General features: G+C 40.2%; 1 protein-coding gene across 2 annotated transcripts in view; it reads right to left on the reverse strand.

Annotated features, from left to right (window-relative positions):
* The window catches only part of ANXA4 (annexin A4), a 124,352-nt gene that overhangs the window by 50,839 nt on the left and 60,873 nt on the right, over positions 1 to 12,640 (reverse strand). For both annotated transcript variants that reach the window (XM_077469456.1, XM_077469457.1), the window contains exons 3-4: positions 10,782 to 10,869; positions 7,113 to 7,207 (exon numbers count right to left, since the gene is read on the reverse strand). In XM_077469456.1, coding sequence (XP_077325582.1) covers positions 7,113 to 7,207; positions 10,782 to 10,869 — 183 coding nt within the window. The remainder of the gene's footprint in view (positions 1 to 7,112; positions 7,208 to 10,781; positions 10,870 to 12,640) is intronic.

Here is a 12,640-nt window from a genome sequence, read left to right on the forward strand (position 1 = left end):
GGTCGAATTTTCCCCGACATGATCAGATCGTTCCAGCCAACAAATTTTTTAATAAAAGTCAGCAGCTACAAACACTGTAGCTGCTAACTTTTAATAAGGACACTTACCTGTCCAACAATCCCGTAATGTCAGCCTCCCCAAAGCCGATCCCTCCATTGGATCGGCTGCCAGCACCTCCATCCTAATGAAGGGAAACGAAAGGGCGGCTTCACTGCCCGTTTCCTACTGTGCATGCACGAGTCACGCGGCACTTTGTGAATGGCCCCATTGTTTTCTGGGACACACATGTCCCAGAAGGCAACGGGGCCGCTCACCGAAGAGGAGGAAGCGCCGCGGAATAGGAAGAGGCAAATTAGGAAGACTGCCTAGCAACAGCGTTTCAGGTAAGTGAATTTAATTATTATTTTTTTTTGGGTGGCCCTCTACTTTAACTGCAATTGGTCTCCATCTGGTATATGGTTCCTGACAGACCAGAAGGCCCAGCATCAGAGCTCCAGAAATGTAGGGATAGTTAACCTTCCCGGCTCTGTGGCATGCACTGCATTGGGCTTAACTCATAGAATGCTTGCATATTTTATAAAGTGGCTGAATCAGTCAACGACACTGCAGCCCTCTTCCTCCTAAATGGCTCCCCTGATGTGAAAACCACACAGGCACTCAACAATGCTTACCTCGGCTATGAAGGCAAAACACTTGCTAAGTAAGTCACTTTGTCAAAGCAGTTATGCAAACACAATAAGACCTATTCAAATGTCCCTCAAGCTTGATGTGCTGGCATTACTGACTCATACCTGACAACCCCAGTCTAGTTCCTCAGCAACTGAACGTCACAATCGCCCTTCGCTAATTTTAGACACCACAACTGCCAGCTGAGAATGAATACTGTACAATCAAGAAGTGTTTTCTGACAGAGCAGTGCTGAAAAGGATCATGACCTAAAACTGGAAGATGACAGCCCTAGACTAAGCCTAGAGAGCAATTATTTCTCGAAACCCTGGAGTATTACACTAACTATAGCGTCACATAACAGCACATCAGCCCTCCCTGAACTTGTACTGTACAAAAATGTATAGAAAATGACTTTCTAGCTAAATTCTAAACATGCGAGCTAATGAAGCGAAACGAAAAAGCCTATTTTCACCCCTGAAACTTTAGATGCTGCCACATTTTGTTTAGCGTTTTTTCTCCTGAGACTGCTATGAGCCGTACTGACATCCAGCAGCTACAAATAGAGATTCCATGCATGAATTACCAGCGAGAAATAGTCTTATGCTAGCCCAAAATCTATTTTTTCTATTTATTCTTTTCTTATGTCTGACATCATGCCCCCTTGTATACACTTTTTTTTTTTTTTTTTTTTTTTTAAGTTGAATGTCAGGAAAGGGAAATCTGGAAGCAAGGGTCAAAACATGAATTCCTCAGATTGGGACTTTAAACAGGGCCACAAAAAAAAGTTTGATGGTAAATCTTGAATATTTTTTTTTTTTATTTATTTTTTTTATTATTACACCTTGATAATATATAGCAACATGAACATGGGGATATACGCAACAAAACACAAATATCTATAGTCAGACTGGAGGAAGTGGTAAATGACGGAAGCACGCAAGCAAAGTGTGGGACGTTCTTTTACAGTTGGAATTAGATTTGGATATGTCACTACTGCTGCTTGCTGATCTCATTGCTGGAGGCTCTAACAGAACGTCCATTTGGACATTCTGTCTGACAAAGCTCTGGGCTTTTCCTTGCAGCTGGTTTCCATTTCTGCTCCCAATATTTGGGTTTGTTGCGTTGATAGGTTAAGTTCTGCTTTAACCCCTTCCGGATTGCCCACCGCAGTTTTACATCCTCACTTTGAAGGAGGATATCGTTAGGGCAGCACCCAGCTGCCATAACCCCGGTATGTTTCAGGTTAAAAACTCGGCAGACTGCCGGATGTTTTATTTTGGCAGTTGAGTGAGCAGATAAGTCTCTCCACTTGTTATACGAAAGAATGGGCAAACTCTGCAATAGAGATCATCAGGGGGGGTTGAATCGATTTATGATCAAAGTAATTTTCGAGAAAAAAAAAAAGTTTTTAACTTGTAAATAACAAATCTCAGAAAGAGGCTCTGTATTTAAGTGGTTAAAGAGATTCTCCTGTTACTGCCTGCTATGACACTGGGACAGAAGTCAAGGGAAATCTTCACTACCGCAAAGAAGAAAAAAAAAAAAAAAAAAAAAAAAAAAACCCTTGCCTTTTGTATTCTGAACATTGCTTTGCGTGCACTTTAAGCAGGAAGAGTCAGGGATGTCAAACCTACTTAATTTCTAGCTAAACCACAAACTTTTGAATCCAAGTAAGTAATAAAAAAATAAAAAAAATAAAAAAGGCAAAAAGTCACATAAAAAAAAAAAGCTTATACAATATTTTTTCCTGCTTTGTATCCAAACCACTGACAGAGCATCAACACCTAACCTTTCACTAGATGACCTATGTATAAGCAGGTGACCAGACCATGGTTTTGAGCACAGCTAGCAACAAGGTAGAGGCCAACGTCACAAGCTGGGTGATCAATTAGAATTGCTCTCCATGGTCATTTAAAGAAGAGTAAACTTTTTATGTCAGCGACAGCGAAATATCAGTGGGGTAGAAATCACTTTGCTAATGTGCTTTGTATAAAGATAATATTGCATCCTTTCAAAGTACCAAAACATTCATGTTTTGCCAATGAAAAGGATTGTTTTCACACTTTTGATGTTATGCCAAGTTTTTCTAGTTTTTCACTCACATGCCAAGATTTATTTAAAGCAGAACAAGATAAAAAATAAGCAGCCCATTAAAAATAAAAATAACAAAAATCAGCTTTGGCTGCAATATTGAGCTTCAATGCAAAGATTTTCCTTGCAATATTTTTGATCTGCCACTAGATGTCCTCTGATTGCCAGCGTCATTCAACCCACTTCTGATTATTCCTCTTCCTAAATCCAACCCCCAGCCTGAGACTTGAGAGTGAAAAACTGAAGCAGCACAGTAATGAGCTCACTTGTCTGTACATGAACCGATAGGCTCCTTGTTCTGCTTCTTCCTTTCAAACTTGAGCCCTGCTATACAGGGATGAAAAGTGGCCGATATCAGGTCAAATTCAGGTATTTACAGTGCCTACATTTAGGGATTCATTAAAGAGGAACTGCAGTCTGCTCACATAATTTCAAATAAAATCTTCTTTGCCATTCTAAAGCTTTCCTCCAACCACTTTGCATATTTTATATATACACTGCGAATCTACTTGTCAAATATACTGCAGAAATCTTCCTCCACCAAGTCTGGCTGCACCTATTTTAACTGTGGGCAGCTGAAGCTGCTGCCTCATCACTTCCTGGATTTACAGAGACACAATTCCAGCTCTGCAGCCCCGCAGCTCTCATTGGCCCTCTGATGACTCATCCCCCTCCCTTCCTGGCAAACTCTCACAAGAGTGATCGAGAGAGCTGTGCATGATGTCATAAGCCTAGACTTTTTACCAGACAAGAAACAGGAAGTGGGCTGTATAAGGTATTTACTGGCAGAAAAAAAAAATGGTTTTACTATCCAAAGTTAAAACAAGGGCAAAAGATTTAATAAATGGGAAGTTGATAAAATGACTGAAGTTCTGCATTAAGAACTTCAGGGGTGCAATAATGTGTGTCTTTTAAATATGCGGTCATCTTTAAAACCCCCAAAATAAGTTACATTTCCTGAAAGCAGAGTAATAAAAAAAAAAAATGCTATCATTATTGTGTATGTTGTATATTAAAATAGATATATATATATATATATACACATACATACATACATACATACATACATACAATTTTTTTTTTTTTTTTTTGAGATTGTAAATACCACATACGTCAAGCCTCATCTTCCTTCCAAAATTGTGTGCACCAGAAAAATGGTGAAAAAAATAAAACAAAAACAAATAAAACATAACATAGGTGATCCTTTAAATACCTTTACAGATCTTAAATTTATAAAATCTATCATAAAAAACAAACAAAAAAACAGCCCTAAAATTATTCTTCTGGCATATACAGAGATACCCATAATGGGTTGTGCAGTCAGCATTTGCATACACGTGTGCCTCCTAGGTGTGACATACACTGTGCGAATTTCTTTCCTGCAACCATAGGTTTCAGAAAAATTATTTACATGATTCCCCCATAAACACAAACTGTGGTGAAAGGGGAATCAGCAAGGGTCTTCTTCTAGCGGGTGGTGGGGGAAAGCCGTCCCTGCTGGGAGAAGACAGTGATTATCGCTAGCAATAATCGCAAGAGAATCCAGCAGGCTGGTTGCAACCAAGTTGATTGATGAACTTGGTACTTTCAGCCTGCCCATTACCAGCTCAAATCTCGGTGGGTTCCTGCTGAACTGGTAGAGATTTGTACCGTTCATGGATGGCCTTAGTCGTTCTGCGCCTATGATCTTCTACAAAGTGGTAAGGAATGAAAGTTGTTCACAAAAGATGGGAGAAGGAGTTAAAGATTATTTCACATGAAGAATTTCTGACTGTCCAAAGCACGTCTTATTGCCCTTTGCGACTTCAGAAACAGCTTAATAATCAGAGAGGTGGCCGAAGACTGATTGCTATTATCAAGCTGTCTACAGTAATGTTTTCGGTCACATCTCGAATATTGTTTAAACTGAATGTTGTCACAGCATTAAGCATTGCGATAGTAATCAGGAGGCTTTATATTTGTCCTGTCCCGCCTATATGTATCTTTTCTGTATTAAACTGTATCAGGTTACTATTGTTCCAAAGATGATATTTAGTTTGGGGACACTACAGCTTGTTTATTTATAATAGGGATGTAATTATCTCCCTCTGACCCCTTCAGTGTTACTTAAAGTGGAAGTAATGCCTTTTTTGGCATTTGTACCTATAATAAAGCTTTCTCGTAGGTACAGTGAAGATCTCCTAAACTTGCATGGTTTAGGAGATATTCACACTGCATGCAGCCGGTGACGTCACCGGCGCATGCTCTCTGAAGGAACGGCATACCCATGCCCTCCCTTCAGAGCTCTGTACTACGGGCCGCAATTCCCGCACGAGTGATGTCATCACATCATGGCCAGATGGCTGGATGATGCGGACCCAGCAGGAAGACCGGGGGAAGATGGAAGCATCTGTCAGTGGGTCACTGGAGGGCTTGGTTTACGGCAAGTCTTGCATGGTGTGCTATTATGCGAATCATACTAACACATTACGCCTTTACCTTGCAGGGTTTAAAAAAAAAAAATATGAGTGCTGTTTCCTACCGCTTCAATTCAGTCCTAACTAAACCATCCCAATGTCTTTCCTGTTCCCTCAGTCAGTGCTAGTTCTTTAGAGAGACATGGCTTGGAAAAGTCAGTGTCTTCTTACACTTCAAAATGCTGGAAAAGCATCCATGTACTGCAGTGTAATTCCTAATTACAATGGACAAGTTGGGTGCCAAATGCCCCCCACCTTTTCTCTAAAGAGGCCGCATACTGTACCAATGAGATCTTTGGTTAATTTTATTGTATAAACAAGCACATACAGCACACACTACCATCCCTCTGCCTAAAACATTTCTGGGTTTAAATCATAGAGGCCTGTATGTGCTAGTTTATCAATAACCAGAAGACGTCATCAGTGTGCAGCCCGTTTTCACAATAACTGCATTGCATTTAACTTCGGTGTCTCCGGGAGGAGTTATACTGTGGATGGTGACCATATTCTCCAGTCAGACTGGGTCTAAAGAGGTTTGTCAATGCACAAAAACTGCTAAATAACCTCTCTCATCATCAGCATATAGCAGTCTTGTGACTTTTGTCAGTGTCCAGCCAAGCACTGGTTAAAGCTTGTAGGAGGTGTTTTTCCATTCTCTTATGACTGTCCTATAAGGCTGCATGCCTCCTGACCCTGTACTGATCACATGCATCCCTACACCATACACACCCCCTCCCCCCCCAAAAAAAACACCACACACACACTGAACAGAGTGGCCCCAAGGCTCTGTGTCATCAGTAGATGGATTGGGGACAGTGGAAGAAGAGGATCAAACAGTCATTTTACACAATACATAGGATTAACCCCTTAGGTTCCACAACGAGTATAACACTCATTCTTTACTGCATATAGAGATTGATTATACTGTTGTGGGTTTAGTAACACTTTAATGTTGCTCATAATATACGATTGGCTCCCTAAGCTTTAAAGTTCTAGATTAGGGGTGCCCAACCTTTTAAAGTGTGAGGGCCACTTAAGTGACTTGGTAACCGGTCACAACAAGCAGAGCAGGCGGATGACAGGTCCGTGCAGAACGGACACAGCCCACTCTACTCTATGGTTCCTCCGATCCGCCCTGATGGAAGGGGATTGATCCCCTTCTGATTTACTAACAAACAAAAAATAAAAACAAAAAAATAAATAAAAAACAAACAGATTGGAAGTAGGCGGGTGTAAAATGACACAAATCTGTTTACATCTGCCATTTCATAGAGGTGAATGGAGGGTTCGATTGAGTTGGACCAATTGTGTGAAAGGGGCCTTTCACACTAATGCAGCGCAGTGCACCTGTGTCTTAGCTACACTTTACCATAGACTTCTATTATATCCTGCAGGTTTGGTGCACTTTCTGAAAGCTCACAAAACCCGCAGGTAATAAACAGAAGTCTATGCCTCAGTGCAGGTAACCTGAAGGTGCACTGCAACTATGGATCAGTTTGAAAGCAGCCCAGTAACCACTGCGCAGATATGCCCATATATACACTGTAATTTTAATAATAAATTAACCTTTAATCTTCCATTCAGGTATTGCCTGCTGTTACTGTCCCTGACAGAGTGCATTTGGTATCACTGCGCCTGTGGCAAGAAACTGCGCTATACAGGAAGCATCAGCTTATACAGCTCTGCTCCACAGCTGCTTGCATTGTCAGCTTCATTAACAACCCATGATCTGGGCTTGCCAATCTGCCATCCCACAGAAGGAGGTTGCGGGCCACATCAGAGGGCTCTGCGGGCCACATGTGACCCCCGGGCCACTGGTTGGGCACCCCTGTTCTAGATCATTCAATAGTCAAAGCTCCAAAAATGGTTATAGTAATTGCAGTGCTGCAGCCTTACCTTTCCTACAGAGGACTTGTAAGCAGTTTTAATTTCCTGACGCTGTGCAAGGGTTCTGTTTGCAATCACATCGATGATGGCATCTTCATCAGTACCTAAAGAGAGGACAGAGAAGTAACAACATAAATAGAAGACATCTATACTCGTTTTCATTTAACATGTTTGCATTTGTGACAGGACACTTCCAGTTAAAAGTTGCTTTTTAAAACAACGCACTCAAATACCACATCATACAGCAGCTTATTAAAAATAAATTTATATATATATATATATATATATATATATATATATAAAAAAATCACACTTATTAAACCGAGGCTAGTCACACGTTTTAATAAGTTTTGCTTCAACAAGGTTATCAGCACTAACTGGATTGGTATCCACCAGCACCGTCACCTTTCCTATTCATCCATGGGCAGCTCTGCCACTTTCATAAAAGTGTTTGGGCACAATGTTGTAGTCTGTTGCTTATTCAATGTAGTTAATGACGCATATCAGTTACAGTTACAAAGGTTCCCTAGCTGAATTCATTCAAATTAGGATACGAACTCAACGTAACTCCTGGTAATGGGGGTGGAGCCTGTGTTAAATTGGATTCACCAGGAACTAATTAGACATTGGCTCTTACTACCTGCATACAAATGATGTTAATACTGAACCCATTATCTGGTACAGGCAGTTCAGGGCTCATATTCTCTTTCTACAAAAGGTCAAACCTTGTATTTTAATTTAGCAATTAATTCTTTGCCCATTACAGAACCTGAATTTTTGGGGAGTGAATACTTGCTCTGAAACTCCTGCAAATACAATGTAGTGGTCCATTGTAGAATTTGCAGTACATTGGTGGCTGTTCTTACGATCGTACCTTCTGCTGCCAACTCTTTTACCCTTATGCTGTCCAATGATAAACTACATTTTTGTCTTGCCATTTATGCAGTTAAGCAGGAATTCTACTAACAACTTCTAGCTAGTCCTGTTTTGGTTAAGAAATACACCTGGCTAACTTTAGAGGCGTTTTTGACTCCCTAAAACCTATTTTCATTCTTGCCCAGACCTTCTAAGTAAGTATGGTTCCTTAACGCCAAGATACTAATATCCAATGATGTACATGATAATACAATGATGATACAAGGATTTACATAGACCATGATGGTATCTGAGCATTGGTAAAAGTAAAAAAGGCAGCTTTCATAGACAAAGAGGGGTTAATTTACTAAAGGCAAGTAGGCTGCTCACTTTGCAGCGCTTAATGAATGTGATGAAATTTCATTTAACAAAAGAATATGCAAGGAAATTAAAAAAAAAGAAGTAAAACAGCATTTTGGCTTGCACATGATTGGATGACTGAAGTCTGCTGAGCTTCACCTAATTCACTAGGCACTGAGGAAACGTCCCATGCAAATGTACTTTACCTTGCAAAACTAACAGTCAGTTAGCTATTAGCACATCAACCCCTGAGCATTTCAAATCCAATTTGAGCTGTATCCCCTATTACCACACCACAATAAATTGTGGTACATCTCTGTATAGATCTACTAAATGCAAACTATAGGTCTGTAAGGTCAATGCCTTTTAGGGTTGTGAAAAAGTAAAGTTTATCTAGAGATTCTAAACAACAATAGAAGAATTGTGCTGTTTCAGTGGATTTTTCTATGCTCACTGTTCTGTGAAAATTCCATACATACCTACAGTCTAAATCACGGGTCCTTTGACCAAGAACAGCTCAACATGTATTGCCCTACTTTGCATTATACATCCCAAGTTATTCAACAAGAAAAAATACTGGAATGGTTTAAAAATTGCAGGGACAACTAGCAAAACAGCCAAATCTAACTTTACTGTAGTCTGATAAAATATAGATTTTATATGGATATTTTAGGTTTCTGCACTCCTTAATTGAATTTATCTGCATTATTAAAGTGGAACTGAAACTGAAAACGTTATTTAATTTTTTATATTGTTCAAAGCAAACCCACCCAACCACCCATGCCTCCATGCATAGGCATGGGAGTCCCCAGCATGAGGTATTTTTAGCAAGATCAAATTAGATGATGCCTAAGGCCCCTTTCACACGGGACGGATCAGTAATGATCCGCTCCGTGATGATCCGCTTGCTCAGCGGGGATAGGATTTTCCTCCGTCTGCAGCATGTGTGAAAGGGGCCTAAGGAGTAAGCAGTTATCCATTAGCTGATAATGGCATGTACTAACAGTTAAGCTTCATACACACACGCGCGCACACACACACACACACGCGCTGCTCCGATGCCTGGAAAAATTGGCTTTAACGAGATTTTTACCGTAGCGTTAAGTAGCATTTTTTAAAGAAACACATCTCTTTTCTATAGCACTAACAAATTTCCCACAATGCCACAGAAAACAAAGAAAATATATTGCGCGTTTTTGCAAGTTTTTCCGCGATTCTCATTTTTACAGCTCTAGCTCCGTGCCACAGAACACACTGGTCCTGTTTTTTTTTTTTTTTTTACAGCTTAAAAACGCCTATGCCATTTGCAGCTCAAAAATGCCTAGGTGGGCATGAAGCCATAGACCAACATGGACAGGCATTTTTAAAGCGGGTGTCCGCCTTTTTATTTTTTATTTTTTTAAAGCCAGCAGCTACAAATACTGCAGCTGCTGACTTTTAAAATAATGACACTTACCCGCTCAGCGTGCCCGCGATGTCGGCACCCCAAGCCGATCTCTCGATCGTCTCTCGGGTGCTGCCGCCGCCATCTTGGGTATGGGAATCAGGAAGTGGAGCCTTTCGGCTTCATTTCCCGGTTCCCTACTGCGCATGTGCGAGTCGCGCTGTGCAATAAGGATGGGCCCCACTTTCTCTGGGATCCGTGTGTTTCCCAGCAGGCAGCGGGGGACCTTCGGAAAGAGGCGTAGATTCAGCGGAAAGGGGCGTACCTTCTGCAGAATCTACGCCGGAAGTGGGTGCAGATACCTATACTGTACAGGTACCTGCACCCCCCTCCCCCCTGAAAGGTGGCAATTGTGGCGCCGGAGGGGGGGGGAGGGTTCCAATGAGCGAAAGGTCCACTTTAGGGTGGACCTCCGCTTTAAACTGCAAAAAACGCTCAAAAAAGCGGCTGTAAAAAAAAAAACGTACGTGTGCATGAGGTCTTAGAAGTCTCAATGTACAGTATAGGCCAGTCATGATTTTGTTATTTTGATATTATGTGTACATCATATCATTTCCCAATATATAAGGTTACAGTTCTGAGACAAAAATAAAAAAAAAAAAAAAAAAAAAAGAAGAAAGAAGAAGAAGAAAGAAGAAAGAAGAAGAAAGAAGAAAGAAGAAGAAAGAAGAAAGAAGAAAGAAGAAGAAAGAAGAAAGAAGAAGGAAGAAGAAAGAAGAAAGAAGAAGAAAGAAGAAAGAAGAAGAAAGAAGAAAGAAGAAAGAAGAAGAAAGAAGAAGAAGAAGAAGAAGAAGAAAAAAGAAGAAAGAAGAAAGAAGAAGAAAGAAGAAAGAAGAAGAAGAAGAAGAAGAAGAAAAAAGAAGAAGAAAAAAGAACGAAGAAAGAAGAAGAAGAAGAAAAAAGAACAAGAAAAAACAACAAGAAAAAAAGAACAAGGAAGAAGAACAAGGAAGAAGAAGAAGGAAGAAGAAGAAGGAAGAAGAAGAAGGAAGAAGAGGATACTGTAGCCAGCCACTCACCCGCCCCCTTCATAGCTTTCCGCAACTTCTGGACATCATCTGCTGCATTGAAGTTTGCATAAGGTTTGATGGTGCCTTTGGTTCCAATCTGTAATAGTGACATATTTGAGTAAATTATCAGTGTGTTAGAATATTATTCCAAATTCATAATTCGGCACTTATAGGTGTTATAATATATTTATGGCAAGCTTGCAAAACATATTTGGTTTTATGATTAATCATAATAAATAGTATGTGTGAATGACCTTGATCAAGTGTTCAGTGAAACCTATCCTCATCTGAAGCTGAGTTAGTAATACGTTTCTGATGTAATCAATTTGAGCATGACATATATGGTATCTTGGTACAGAATGTCATGAGAAAACAAAAATAGACATGTGTCTATGTAGCTAAAGCAATGATACATTGTGGATCTATCTTGTTAAAATAAGTTTAGAGTAGTCTCAGACATGTTAATACATATTAGTATATAGTTACTTAATGTAAAGTTGCTAATATGTGTTCATATTATGTAAACGTATGGTTATGACATTATATGAACAGCACATTATGTCACGTATGGAGTGTTACATGTGAGCTTGTCAATCAAGCTCCATATGACTCTGAGTTAGTTTTGGAACACACATTGCAGAATGTGTGCCATACAAGGTACTAAATTTGTGAGGTTATGATGTTCACATGTAGCATAAAAGCCGAGATGTTTCGAGATTGAAGGAGGGCATTCATTGACGGACACATACACGTACCCTCATACTCTCACAGACACACACACACCCTGACATATTCACACAGAGACTGATGACTTGGGACAGCTGAATTCTGCCAGAAGTCTAAGAACGTCTTTTCCTGCTTCTTCTTGAAGGAAACACAAGACAGCAGCCATTAAAGCACACATGCTTCCATAAGCTTATTACAGCTTTTTAATTATTCTATTTTCATATATTTTTACCTACACTGAACTGAACTATTATACTTATTACATTGTATTTATGATGCCAACTGTGTGACAAATAAACACACACTTTCTTTAAGTCAGTTTGACTATCAATGCTATTGATTCGGAAACGCCTCTGAGATACAGAATATTAGACAATATTAATATTCTTCACAGTGTATGGGAAAGAAAAAAAAAATAAGTTTTTGTAACTAAAACCTGGGGTAACATATGAAGGAAATACATTTCACTCTACTAAAACATGTATTTTTGTCTGTGCCCCAGTTGAATAGATTTTTAAGGAGAGGTGGGCTTAAACCCATCCATGTATACAGTAAAATGATATGTAAATTTTGCATAAAGGCAGTACACATATGTATAGTCAATCTATAGATGAGTGTCCTATATCAGAAAAAGTGTAGCACCCTAGATTAAATTATCAGCCTTTTACAAGGCTGTACAGGACAATTTGCTGCAAATAAAACAGGTACAACTTATTTAGGAGGATTTGTTCCATTTCTATGTAGCCCCTGAGCCTAGTCACTTCACTGGGAATTTTATTAAAAAAGGACATTATTCAGGCATTCAGGTTGTCCTCACCAAGGCTGGTTTTTCTTTGGGTCCCCTGAGCCAGCAGGTTTACTGCGAGAAGCCAGCTGCGACTCCTTGCGGCTTCATATTTGGCTTCCCACTGCACATGCGTGAGTCTCACTGCACTTTGTGAATGAGCCAGCAGACATCTAGGACCGGTGATGTGTGGGGGTGGTTAACTTCCGGTGGAATCACCTAGGCAAATTGCTGGGTTCTCGGTCTGTATGAAATAGAGATCAGTGACTGTTAGTCACCAATCTCTGCCCCTTTAGTGCTCACTCGAGCTCTGGGCAGAAGGGGGGTGCAGGTGCACCTGGCGCTCTCAGCCGTGCAC

This window comes from Lithobates pipiens, unplaced genomic scaffold, assembly GCF_037356315.1.
Source record: "Lithobates pipiens isolate NorthernLeopardFrog02 unplaced genomic scaffold, aLitPip1_a1.2 Scaffold_8, whole genome shotgun sequence".
Classification (NCBI taxonomy): domain Eukaryota; kingdom Metazoa; phylum Chordata; class Amphibia; order Anura; family Ranidae; genus Lithobates; species Lithobates pipiens.